The sequence below is a fragment of the Python bivittatus genome, unplaced genomic scaffold, assembly GCF_059951505.1.
Source record: "Python bivittatus isolate LINGU-HERP-01145 unplaced genomic scaffold, Pbiv_v1 ctg000480_np1212, whole genome shotgun sequence".
Classification (NCBI taxonomy): Eukaryota; Metazoa; Chordata; class Lepidosauria; order Squamata; family Pythonidae; genus Python; species Python bivittatus.
In genome coordinates, this window is record NW_028277075.1 from 105,282,667 (window position 1) to 105,296,822 (window position 14,156).

The 14,156-nt window shown below is 36.5% G+C and overlaps 1 protein-coding gene across 3 annotated transcripts in view; it reads left to right on the top strand.

Moving 5' to 3' along the window:
* The window catches only part of XIRP2 (xin actin binding repeat containing 2), a 115,861-nt gene that overhangs the window by 41,900 nt on the left and 59,805 nt on the right, over window positions 1-14,156 (top strand). For 2 of the 3 annotated variants that reach the window (XM_088146696.1, XM_088146698.1), the window contains exon 2: window positions 2,616-2,776. In XM_088146696.1, the coding sequence (XP_088002822.1) occupies window positions 2,616-2,776 (161 nt within the window). Of the gene's footprint in view, window positions 1-1,671; window positions 1,712-2,615; window positions 2,777-14,156 lie in introns of those variants that run through there. The other variant, XM_088146697.1, reaches the window with a different exon arrangement.

Below are 14,156 nucleotides of genomic sequence, written 5' to 3' on the forward strand. Positions count from 1 at the left end.
AATTATACTTTAGTACTGTCCATAGAATGGATGGTTTAGAGCGGTGTTTCTTCAAGTGCGTTCCTAGGACCCTGGGGGCCCCCCAAGGCCCTCCCAGGTGTCCTCAAAATCAAAATTATTGGCTAAATATTGAAGATATTTGTAAAAATTTAAAACAATGACACTTCTCATTATTGGTTAATTTGTTAAAAAATATAGGTTTTTTTCATGAAAAATATTTTATTTATGTTACTAATAGGTTTAATACTGTTATTTTTACATGATTCAATAAATAAACACCCTAGGAATGCATCAATTTTAATTTTTAATAGGGTTAATATTGATAAATATAACCCATACAAACAAAAGCTCTTTTGGGGTCCTCCATAATTTTTAGAAGTGGGAAAGGGATCCTGAGAGAAAAAAGTTTAAGAAACGCTGGCTTAGAGGATTCAGGAGTGGACCATGTAACACATAAAGCTCTGCCCTCTATCACTTTTCTGCCATTCCTTCTCCACATCATTTTCCATCTGAGACAGCTTCCTTGGTCTAATAGAGTCAACCCTACCTGATGACAGTCAAACAAGGAAAGGAAGCCGGAGTCCTGCAGAGAGTGAAGAACTGTGTATGCTGCATATACCAGTGTCTGCGTGGCTCTCAGGTTTTTCCAGCTTTTCAATCCATGTTTAATGTGAACCAAATCAGACTTTTCCATGCTCATTCGTTTCAGTCATACCACATTGTGAAATTCCATGTATGGTATGCGAAACTGACAGGTGCAAAGACATCCTCCAGACATTTTCAAAGTGCAGCCTTCTGCCAGAGAATTCTGGGTGCTGGGTTCACAACACGTCTGGTGGGTGCCAGGTCTGAGAAGCCTACTCAAAGCAGCACCCTCAGCATTTGGTTCTTAAAATGGAGGGTATTTTGATATCTTGAAGATTTCTCTAGCTATTGCAAGGGTATTCAGTTTGTGTTTCATGAAGGGGTTTTAGTTCATAACTCCTGAAAGTCAGAGTTAAGTGAGGTTGAAAATTACTCAGGCTTCTAGTAATCTCATGAATGTTATAAGCCATGGAGAGCTAACAATAATTTCTAAGCAGCTCATTCCCAACTGTGATAAAAGCAGTTTGAGGATGGAAGAGACAACAATCAAGACAAAAGAACTTAGAGCAAATTAGTGCAGGGCACAAATCGTGAGGACCTTCTAAACTGGCAAGCCTTAAAGTAATGAATGAGAACTCTGTGAAAAGAGGATTTATTCTTTGTAGCATATTCAGACTACTTAGTTCTGAGTCTGAGTCTTTACTCTTTTTCTACTTTGTGATTCTTTTATATATATTTTAATGTGAAGAAAAGGACCAATGTTAATGAACATTTATATAATCAGTTATATAAAAGTGGGGTTTTGTCTAATGTACAGATGTTGATTTTTCTGATCTCTTTTACTGAAAAGGTTATATTGTAGCCCAGCTGAGAACTTAATAAAACATTTAAGAAGCTCATTAAACTGTCAATTAAAAAAGCATATTATGATAGGAAAATGACAGGAATGGTTTTATTAATTGCTAGGGCAAAGAAAATGGCTGACTTGGTTATAAAGTTAATAGAGAAAATAATATACATTTTACATTTTTACAAGTCATTTTTTTTTTTACAGTATTAAAATAACAAGCTGTGGTCCCTGAAATATTCAGCTCTTGCAGAATGACTTCATCTTTCAATTTTTCAAGTGAGGTCAATATAACTAATTATTGTGAAGCTTTCATTACAGTGGGGCAAAGACAAAAATTTGTGATAATCAAATGGAATCTGAATAGTTCCCAGCATATTATATATTCCAAAACAGTGTGGTATGGTTGAATGGGAGACAGACAGATGTGCAGCAACATTTCCAGTATTCCTTTATATGTATTTACTATACAGTGCCAATTTGAGATGACTCTGAATCTATCCTTTCGTTGAGTAGTAGAAATTTAACTATGCCATGTAGCATGAAGTTATTTCTTTGAATGTAGACATTCCTGTTACTAGGGTTTGGGAGTTCTGACTGTGGTGCTCAGTAGAAAAAAGAAGAAGGTATCAGCTTGTTGGGGAGATCATCTTATTTTGCATACTGGAAAAAGAATTGAGAAAAGTAACCCTATGAGATAACTCTCAATTGTGAAAAAAGAACAGAGATTATGGAAGAAGATGTGAAGCAAAACATTTTTAAAAAGATGGGGAACATTTTAAATTATATACAAATAAAGCTTGGTAATGCCTAGTAACTACAAAAATCTGCTGAAAAAGAGAAACAAGACCTGACAGCGGGCTAGCTGGTTGTCTGGCTTGAATATTGATGGACTCAGCATTGGAACACTCTGTTCTAGGTGTCAATGTGTGCATGCGTGCACATATAAAAATATTATCAGCCTCTTGTGATTGTTCACTATGCTATTTTTGTGTTTCTTTTTAAATTTTCTACTTAAGGTGTTGGTATATGCATTTAACAGCAATCATACTGCATTTATGCAATGTTGCTTGAACGATCCCTAGGAAAAAAATAGAAAATATCTGATGCCTAGTTGTAGTATAAACAATTACCATACATATTCATCCTTTGAAATTTGACTACATTCTATTGTTGTTTCTAGGTTCTACAGGTGGTAAACAGTCCGCTGGTGGACTTTCAAGAGGGACTAAGGAAAGTGACCAAGTACCCCTGGAGTCCCAGGAGGTCATCTCCTTGAAAGAAAGAATGGCTTTGTACCAGGCCGCTGCATCTAAAGCAGAGATCAGCAACTCCTCTGCTAATGTAAGAAATCTGCTTTTTTGCCTGCAGATTTACATCATCCATTCAGACAGCTTTTATACAATTAGATCAATTATATTTCAACTTGGCTTTCATTTCTGAGACCTGTGTCAAGAGAAGTGGTTTTCTCAGCTTTGGTTTGCACTAATGTTCAGTTGCTGAGTTCTTTTTACTATAAACAAATGTACAAATGTGCAAATTCTTTCTGGCAAACTCTTTTTTTAAAAAGTCATTTATATTGAAAATTTTGATTACAATAGTAAAAGCAAATGCAAACTAAACTTGGAGAGAAAAAGAGAGATAGAAAGAAAGAATAAAAGGTGCAAGAAAAGAAAAAGAGAAAGAGAAAAAGGGAAAAGTAAGAAAAAAGAAAAGAAATATATAAAGAAGTGACTTCCAGTCTTCATCACAACAAGTATAAACAAACTTAATGACTCTTCACCCCTTTCTGGCAAACTCTTAAATAAACAGCATCTAAATAAAACTTGCTCTATGTTAGATGAGCAATATGGAGAATTTGGTGAAGACAAAATTGACAGATTGTCCACTCCTCTGCTCAGTGTTAAAGTAAAACCTGTTTATGCATAATCTGTGAGAGGCTTGAATATAACTTAATGTAAACAGTTAAAAAAAAGAGTACCATAATATCATGATCTACCATCTGTCATACCCCCCTTCTGTTACTCACAAAAAGTGTATTCTTGTTTTCTACCCTATCCTGATATCTTTGAATAATAATATAATCATAATAACAGTAGAGAAACTTCCAAGATGGCCATTACCTAAATTCAGAATTCTGTTTTGACTCTTTCCTTCCCCGAAAGCAAAGCTTCCTAAATAGCATACCCAGAATGAAATGCAAATTCTTAGGGATAAGTGGACATGGTGGGACTATTTGAAGGAGTGAGAATTGATTGCCCAGCCAGGTGGCAGTGCCTAGCTGACCTTGGCTGATCTCAAAAAGCTAAGGAGGATCAGATAATTCAATTATTTACTGTTGCCAAGAAAGTTGTATGAACATATGCATAAAGTCACCATGAATCAAACTTGAATCAAAGGAGACTTTACACTTAAGAATTGATTGTGTACCAAGAATTGATAAGAAATATTAAGAAAGACTCATTCTATTTGCTGCTAAGGGACAACAAACATGATTAGGAAATAGACTCTTGGGGCTTGCTCTGAAGGTGTAACTAATTCCAGGAGAGTTCAGGAAAATAAATTGCTCTCTGCAAAGATAATAATGTGGGTCAGAGGGATCACTGCTGTGCACCCACTTGGGTGCCTATTTTCTGCTCAGAAATGCTGACTTCCACTCTGTCAGAAAGAACTTCTCTAAAATTAAACTTTATTTAGCTGCACATGAGCATTCACATCTAAGACACATAAAATAAAGTTTGGAATCATTTTACTTCGAAACATTTTGGGAAAGCCAAAGAAAACAAAGGTCACACAAACATCATCGCATCAAAAAGTCAGGCAAACATTTAAGCAATTCATTTCATAACTCAAGGAGACTCTTCAATAAGTCAAATTAAGGATAGATAAAAGATGCGTGAAATAAACCCATACAATGCATTAGTTACCATATTTTTCCGACTATAAGACGACACTTTTTTCTAAAATCCTTACGCTAAAAATTGAAGGGCATCTTATGCAAGGAAGTAAGCCAAAGAAAGAACCGCGCGGTTGCAAAACTGCCCATACTTTGTCTCTGCAAACAGGCTTCCTCCTATTGCTAGCCTCCAATCACAAGGGAAATAGCTTGTCTCTGCAAACAGGCTTCCTCCAATCACGAGCCTCCAATCACGAGTGAAACTGCCCATACTGTCTCTGCAAACAGACTTCCTCCAATCACAAGCCTTATGTAACTGACGTCAGCTGATGCTGAACAAACCAATCGGAGGAAGTCTGTTTGCAGAGACAAGCTATCAGCAGTTTCACTTGTGATTGAATGTAATCAGTTATGCAAAAGAGCCTGGAAATAGAGCTGCAGAGAGACGGTTTGGACCTCCTCCCACCGAGTGTATCAGGTAAATGTTACCTAATTACTAAATATAAATGTGTTCTGCACTATCTTTAAAATATTAATTTCTTAATTTTGGGTTGGAAAAGTGGGGGTTATCTTATACATGGGGGCATCTTACTGATGGAAAAATACAGTAACTCTTTATGACAGATAAAACTTATCCATCAGACCTAATATTACATGCCTCAGCCCAATGGGAAGATGGAAATGCATCCATCTCTACCTGGGCTCTCTCTCAGTCTGCAGGTGTACTCTCTATACAGACACAGGCATCATTTCATTAATTCTAACATGAAAACCAGGTTGGATGATGTTTTACAGTCAAAGTAATAATTTTGCACAGAAATTGGGGATGTTCAAAAAATCCCCAGTATTTACACTTACATACATACATGCATACATGTGTGTGTGTCTGTATGTATGTATATGTGTGTGTGTGTGTGTGTGTGTGTGTGTGTGTGTATAAACTACAGGGAGTCCCTGGGTTAAGAACGCCTGGGTTACAGATGACCTAGTCATTAAGAACAGAGTCTGTTGTAGCAGAATTTGAGTTAAATACACACTGATTCGAGTTACATGCACAATGGTTCGTGTTCATTACACAATACTACTTATACCGTATTATACAATAATACTGTTCCAGCTTACATACAAATTTGACTCAAGGACAGACCTTGGGAACGGAACTCATTCTTAAACTGGGGACTACCTGTACTATAAGAACATAAGCTAAGAAAGCATAATCTAACTGAAGTTAATATCTAACAATTTTAACAGGAGAATATTACTGCTACCAAATGATAGCTGCTTCATATATATTATCATCTTACAAATTCCATAGCTATCTTATAAATTATGGGATATGACTAATAATAAGATGTATCATAAATCACACTGCTGGCCTTTGGAAGGGATTATTTTAATTCAGTGTATCCAATTACTTTTTTTCCTGATGCTATAGGCACAAAATCTATTAGAAGTAGCTTAATCAACAGAGAAATCAGAACTGTTTATGATGTTGCTGTTTGAGGCAGAATTTAAATAATTAGTAATCATAACATTAATGATAGTGATGATACAATGGTTGTTTATGGAATATGTTTAAGGAATTTGAAATGACAGCTATAACTGTCTTTTCTAAAAGAAAAACAACAGAGATTTTACTATGATCACTGGAATAATTAGCCATTTATTTATTTACATAGACTTAAAAATGTCTGATTTCCAGTGACCCTGGACACTTTGTACCTTAAAAAAGTTAGAATAATAAAATGAATGAACAAAAAGATGTGCATCCAGAAAAAGAAAAACTGTACAAAACAAAACCAATCTTACAGAGTCTTACCACCTTTCTATCCCACGGCCTGGGAAAATAATCAGGTTTTCAATGCCTTCTAGAACTTTATCAGTGGTATCATTATAATCAAGACAGTCATTCATTCATTCATTCATTCATTCATTCATTCAGTTTCTAAGGCTGTCCATTCATCTGTGACTCTGGATCGCTTACAGAGGATTAAATGATCAAAAGAGATCAGCAATAAAATAGATATGATGAAGTGAAGAAGAAAACAAGATTAAATATCAAATTCAGCAGTTCAAATTCTACCATGTATGCATTGCTAGTATATTGCAGGCCCAGAGCCTGTGGGAAGAGCCAGGGCTTACATTCTGTCCTAAAAGGCAACAAACTTTTAGATGTATGGACCTCTGGATCCACAGGGCAGATGTGGCAACAGAAATGGCCCAATTCAGGGAAATATGGAAGAAGCAAATTCCTTAATGCATCATGCAACATCTACTTATACAGAAGGCAGCCCCATGGAGATCCATATATAGTATCATCCACATATGTTACACTAGGATTAGCGGTGGCCATTTTTTATCCCCATAGTCCACATTACATAGCCACCTCAACTGATGAGCCTCTGAAGACCTATGATTACTCAGAAGGGGCAACTCTATAGAAAGTTTAGGACAAGCTACATCTGATTTAGGTTGTAGGTGAATATTTTAGTTTTAGTAAAATCACAGTTATTTGTAAAGGGATGGCAAGGGGATTATTTAATTCTTCCCCCTTTTGCCATTCTGTCTCCATACAATCCAAATCCCATTCCTTCCCTCTCTTTGGACAAAAAGCTTCAGGCTCTTTTATTTTTGAAACCATGCAAGGAAAAACAAGTAGAGATAAAAAATGTTCATAGTGGAAAGAGGTTCCAAGGGCAATTTAAAATGCTGGTTTGAAGCTATAGAGCCCTTTATGGCTTGGCCTTGGGTTACCTGCAGGGCCCCGTTGCTCCTCTTGAGTTGGCACATCCAAGTTGTTACTGGAAGAAGCAGTTTTTCCATTATGGGGCTAGCCCTCTGGAGTGGCCTCCCATAGGAGGTTTGATTGGCTCCAATGTTCTGTACCTTCCAGAAACAGCTGAACACAGCTATTGTTTTGAGCTCTGGAGGCACTATATTTTTATTTTTCATGATTATGTTATAGTCTTTTTTTGTGAGCCACCGAGAATCCATTTATGATTACAGCAGGATATCAATTTGATTAATAAATAAATAGTGAGTGGTAGGAAAAGATTTAAGCATTTTGTCTTCTCTCGACTTCCTTCTTGTGATTCCAGCACCCAGCAACAGTTTTATTTACAAAGAAAAAAAAACCTAGCCAAAATTCATTTCAGTTCAATATAAGCAGCCTGACTTTGTGCATAGTGGCAATAATGGAGTATTATTACAGGATAAAAACTGTTGCGCAAGGACTGAGTACAGGAGAATAGAAAGCCATGGCATACTCAACTAATTTCCCCACAAGCCTTTTTTTTATCTCAGCCTCTCCCACCTCCCAAGTTGTTTTGCTCGGTAGAGATCTACAGATAAATAGTTTAACTCAGATTTTAGATTACAGGAATTCATTCTAGAAGAAAGGCTACAGTTAGCAACGTTAAATACTTATGCCAAACGGGCCGCATGAAAAGCACTTTCTGCAGCACATTTATGAAATAAATAAATGGCACACATCTCAATCTTTCACTTACATCGGTATGAGAAAGGTCAGCTTATTTGAACTTGCCCAGCACTGTTAAAGAATAGTGAACCATGTGACTGACAACAAAAGGGAGGAGGCCATGAAGGGCACATATTTCTTTTGCCTCTGTTTCTGGGTATGAAAAGAGGGCTAAAAAAATAGTTTGTGGATTCCCCAAATACAGTTATGGTCCTCCTTTAAGAATGACATGGTAGCAATTGTGTTCCGTTGATTCAAACTTTCCCTGATTTATTAGTAGATGGGGCAAATTTTAATTAGGCAGTTAATTATGAGTTAAGGTAACTGTTTTTTTTTTTTAATCTTGTTTTAGTTCTGGTTCGAAAGTGCTTCTGCATAAGGAATAGAGCACAACATTGTAGAAATACAGGATATTTCTCTAAAAGAAGATCATGCACTTTTAAGTTTGCTATCTATGCATGCAAATGTCTTTAAACTGTTATCGGAAGGAGAATTTGGATACAAATTTATAGCTATATTCAGTTACATTCTTGGAGTCAAATGGAGCAGATACAGCAGTGTTGTCCAAATTGGGCCACTTTAAGATGAGTGGACTTCAACTCCCAGAATTCCCCAGCCAGCATGGCTGGCTGGGGAATTCTGGGAGTTGAAGTCCACTCATCTTAAAGTGGCCAAGTTTGGACAACACTGAGATACAGGGTCCTGTCAAAAGTATTAGCACAAAATATTAGGAGAGATAAGAACTTAATAAAAAAAAAAACAGCATCATATCATCTAGAGATGAGATTCTTATTTCTTTTTCTCAAAATCCCAACAGAGCTAACTCAATTCCAATTTGAAATGAATAAATTTCACCCTATAGAAGGATTTACAGTCAATTTTAATCAGTTATATGCTATATTTATCAAGCTGTTCTACAGAGGGTTATATTCTCCCAAAGGATCAAGTTGGTAGGTTGGGGGTGCTCTTAGATTCCTCTTTGTCATTAGAGGCACAAGCTGATTGGTGGCACAAGCACTTTTGTCAACCAGGCTGGTGTGCCAGTTACGGCCCTCCTTGGACTGAGGTAGCCTTGCCACGGTAATCCAATCCCCACTAACTTCCCCAGCCGAGAACTTCACTGCACTGTACAGTATGTGGGAAGCCCTTGAAGATTGTTTAGAAACTTCCTTCAGTACAAATTAGTTCAGCAAAGTCTTGGCTGGAACTGGGGTGTGTAAACATACTACAGCAGTCTTGGATGCTCTTTGCTGTATCCCACTCTGCTTCCATACCAATTCAAGGTGCTGGTGATAACCCAAGAGTCTCTACAGGGCCTGGGGCCACCGTTCTTGAAGGAACCCTTTTCCTGATTTGTTCCTACTCTTCCTCTGAGGGCAGCTTCAGAGGTCCTGCACTGGCTACCTTCCCTTGGTGAGACTATTCAATAGCCAGTTCCTGACCTTTGGGGGTTTCTGCTCAGCCGGGCATACCTGGCACCACCTTATTGCTTTCTCAGCAACAACCTTTTTCTTTTTTGTCCCTGCCACTGTAATTATTTTTACATGTTGCTATTCAGAAACATATTGGGGCAATTAGGTTATAGATCTGTTATTTTAATGTTATGTTTTTTAATTATTGGGGATCATTATATATTTTGTTTTTACAATTTTGTCTGATTTTAAACTGTTTTAAACTACACTGGTAAAGCCTGATTATATAGGGTGGAAACAACTTTTTAAAAAATAAATGGCCAGAAAAATGGCTTATAGTATCTACTGGATTTCATATTAGCCTAAGTGGATTTAGATATTTAGGAAATTATTACAAATATAATTATTAAATATTACAGTTACAGAAAGATGATTATTTTGCAAAAGACCAAAGCAAAACTTAAAACATGTAACTATCTTCATTATTGCTTATCAGAAAACCAACAGTTAAGATTATTATTCTTCCTAAATTTTATTCCTGTTCAGAGACTTGATGGAGAACAGTGAAACAAATTAAAAAAAAACAACTTGTTACAGGTTTCTAACTTAATCTGAAAAGAAGCAAATGCAATAATTTCTTCTTAAACTCATGAGATTCTGTTAATCAAATGTTAATAATGTGAACAATGTGTCTGTCCACATTAGTTAAAGTAAAGGAAACTCTTCATGTTATATATAGTGCTTTGTGTGTATACAAATACAATGGGCTATCTTTAGAGTTTTGAAAGAAATAAGGAAAGGGCTTGGGATCTGAACTTGATGAGTCCACTTGGAAAACTTTATTATATAACATTTCTCCTAAAATCATTTTAGCAAGTCACCAAGAATTCATAAACAATGCTATGGCCCTTAAAACTGCATTGTATTGTTCAAAGTCTTTCTAGATGCTGTTGGATGGGTTGTAATTCAGCTGGAATACATTACTATCTCTGGTGGCAATGGCCATTTAGTTACTCATTTTGGTTGAAAGTTTTTGAAGAAATTAGAAAGATTACACAATCTTTAATTATAAATGTGAGTGTTGGTTTATTATCCAGATTTGCCAGGACATTTAAAATGGTGCGATATAAGAATTAGCAGAGCATAAGAAATTAATTCAATTATTATTGGTGAGAGCCAGATTTATTACAGGAAAACTAAAGTATATCTTTCTTTGGATCAGTGGTGTGGGAAATGGAATTGGCTGAAAAACGAACACTGCAGTAAAGAGTCTTGAAGACTCCTTTAGCTAAAGATTGTTTTATTCACCTTTGGTTTCCATGTTTAGTTACAGCAACAACATAATTTCTAATTTTCTCTGTCTATACTCTTTTTGGATAGCTATACTGAGCATGGATCTTTAAAATTTTACCTCCCCTTAAGATTCCAAATGTATTTATAAATGTATACTAAATATATTTAGTATATTTATATATACTAAAGTATACTTTTTTTTTCTTTTGTGTAATTTCTATCTTGGGATAGTTTTGCTCTTACATTGTTTTTTATTTTCAATTTCTTGTGGGTCAGTGAATATTTGAATAAAACTTTAAAACACCGAAAATATTGAAAATATTAAGTAAGTGATAACTTAAAGGTACAGTCACTTTCATGTTGAGTTCAGTTCCAGGTCACTGCATGGACAGATCCACATGGAGATGATTTTCTGCTGGTTTTTTTTTTTTTAGAATTTTTTTTTTTTAATTTCCAGTCTTGCCTGCACCCCTCAAATTCCCCAGTATAGAATGCCATTCACATACTAACCAGCTTGATCCTGTTTAGCTTCTAGGCTCAGGCAAATTGACCAGGTGCTGCCACCTACTCAGACAAGTGATAACTTATAACTTGTGCTTGTTAAAATCTCTGACAATCACCCACATTCCAATCTTCATAATATGTTAACAAAATCACTTAGCTGTTTACAAATCAAATGCTTGAAAACTACACACACTTCCATAGCAACAATGTTAGCAGCCCCCAAACTGATCCCTGAGTGTTCTCACTGCTGCCAACCTTAAAGCACTGAGAATCCTGCATGAGCCAATGTGACTCACAACTAAGGGAGGGTGAGAAAAGAAAAAGGTATCAACAGGGCCACCCTACCTTCCATGTGCACCTTACATGTACAGCCATGGAAGATGCTTTTTCAAAAAAAGCAATCAGCACCCTATTAGCAAGTGCTGCAAAAACTCAGTTAAAACCTGTGGTGAAATGCTAGCTTGGGTCTCAAGGACTGGTTTCTTACTGGGAGGAGAAGAGTGATATTTCCACCAATGGGAAACCAAGCCATCCCCAAGCTCTGCAGAGCTCAAGCATTTCATCTACGAAGCTACTGAACTGCAGCTGAGACAGAAAAAAATTGGCTCAGTGAAGATGACAGAATGAGATCACAAGGCACAGAGCTGATCATTAGTGATGCGAATGCAGGCTGTGGAAGTGCTTTTCAGTTTTGCTTGATGATCCTATTTAATGGTGCCAGAATGCAACTTATCACTGCTTACATTTAATAGCTTTGCATTCGGTGTTTTGAAAGAATGTGGGTTTTTTAAAAGTCGTATGATCTTCATAATAACATTCAGCTAGTAGGATGATTAGTAGGGTCCCAAACTCTGTTGTGATGCACTAGAAGGTAGACCTCCCTACGAAGTGCTATCACGATGTGTTGAATTGCAATGCTTGCAATTTTTAGAAGGTGTCGTTCCAATGTGTTTGTAGGATTGTCCTATTGGAGAAGTCTGAATTAGTGTGATTTGTAATAGAAGACATTCCAAATACTGACCTGAGGAGTGGGAAAGACCAAAAGGAAGGCATTAAAAGAAAGCTTACTGGGTACTAAATATTACCGGGCATTTACCAATTGCATGTTGCTGCTTCCAAGCAACATCAGTTGGAATGGGAATTGAGAGTTCTACCAGCTTGAGAGTGGGGGCGTGAGCACAGGAGAAATAGCAACCCACATACACATGCACACCTTTACTAGGTGCCACTCTTTGTCCTGAAGGACAAGATTTGTATAGTTGTATAGATTTTGTGGAAACCAAATACATTACTATTTTTGTTTCTCTGAACGGCTTCACACATTGCCATGTTCTCAAGAGGCTTCTCTTTTTAATTTGTTCTTGTATTCAATTGTTCTTGAATACATGAATAAATCATTACATCATCAACAATCAGGCAAAGTGGTCTATCACATATTATTAGTGCCTATCATATAATGGCCGTTGCATTAGCAGTGATTGGCATTTCACATTCGGTCAGTTCTACTGAATAATGTTTTTAATTGTGTGTTATATTCTCTGATGGGAGAGAATACTTGCTTGTTTCAGTATTTGTTTGAGAATGCTGTCCTCTAATTCAGATGGAGAGGCCTGTAATCTCTTTCAAATGTAAGAACCATACTAAGAAGTCTAGTCAGTTATTATTAGTTAATTATAAATTAATTGCATATTAAATGTTTTCTGCTCAAGAACTTTTTAAGAAGTTCAGGAGCCAGATGCTTATTTGAGCCCTCCCCTGACATTTTCTTCTTATTGCTTCTCACTTTTTCTATGTTGTTTTGTGTGCACTAAAGTCAGTGATCAAGTAAATGAGAATGTAGGGAAATTCAAAATGTTGAAATAATTGTTGAGATTATATTTTAATTATTAGTTCTACTGCCTTGAATAAAAAGTATCTGTCTTGCTGTTCATTTGAAACGTTGACCCATATTTTGGCTAGACCCCTTCCATGTGTGGGATCAGGACAATTGCTTTCATTGTCTCCTCTGATAAAAGCCTTTATATGTGTCATTTAAGCCATCAAGCCTTAACCGGATCTCACACTGACATTAATGCTACTTTTGCTTGAACAGGATATCAGAAAGGATAGTGAATGTTTGCTAGGAGCCCTTTATATAAGTAACATCCAACAAAGGGTGTCAGATTAAAATGGCCCACTACAAATCACTGTGATTTCACTGGCTTGTGCTAAGCATGCATGAAATGGCTGCTTGATAATATAACTGGCTGTTCACACTTGCTGTGTCAAAACATAGATCTTCAGACATAGCTTTCATGTCTTTGATTCCTTCGGAAAGTAAGGCTGTTTTGCTAGGCTATGCCTTGTTGCTCCTCAGATATATGCACTGGATTCTCAAAATGATTTGGACGTTTCAAGAAAATTTCATTCCCTGCTAGTTTCCAAAGTCTTTTGTAGAAATATATCAGCCCCTAATAGTGATGGCTGTTTAATACTGAGGAAGGGAGGAAGGGGGAGGGAGGGAGGGGAGGGGGAGGGGGTGGGAGGAAGGAAGGAAGGAAGGAAGGAAGGAAGGAAGGAAGGAAGGAAGGAAGGAAGGAAGGAAGGAAGGAAGGAAGGAAGGAAGGAAGGAAATTAGAGTATCACTGTAACTCTCCAGATAAATGTATAAACTCTGAACAAAAATAACAGCTCCCATCACTTACTATGTAAATTCCATTTTTGTGCATTACTTATAGAGATATTCAGATTTGATCCAATTTAATTTTGCATTTCAATTTCCTGATTTAAATTTCCAATGCAATTTGCATTTGTGATTCAAACCATTGAATCAATATGATTTGAAGATTCAGTTCAATAAAACTGCATCTGTACATTTGTAAAATTGGTCAATCTTTAAATCGATTTGAATGTACCCATTCTGATTATCCTTTGCATTGGTAATAGTACTTATAAAAAAGATCTTGGAATAGTAGTTGACTGTAAACTGAATATTAGCCAGCAGCATGGTGTGGCTGTAGAAATGCAACTTTATGCTGCTTCAACAAAGTAAACTTTGAAATCATGAGAAATAATTGTTCTATTTATTCTTCATTGATCAGATCCCACCCCCAGGTACTGTCTTTAAGAAGGGTTTAGAGGAACTGCCATAGATTCAGAGAA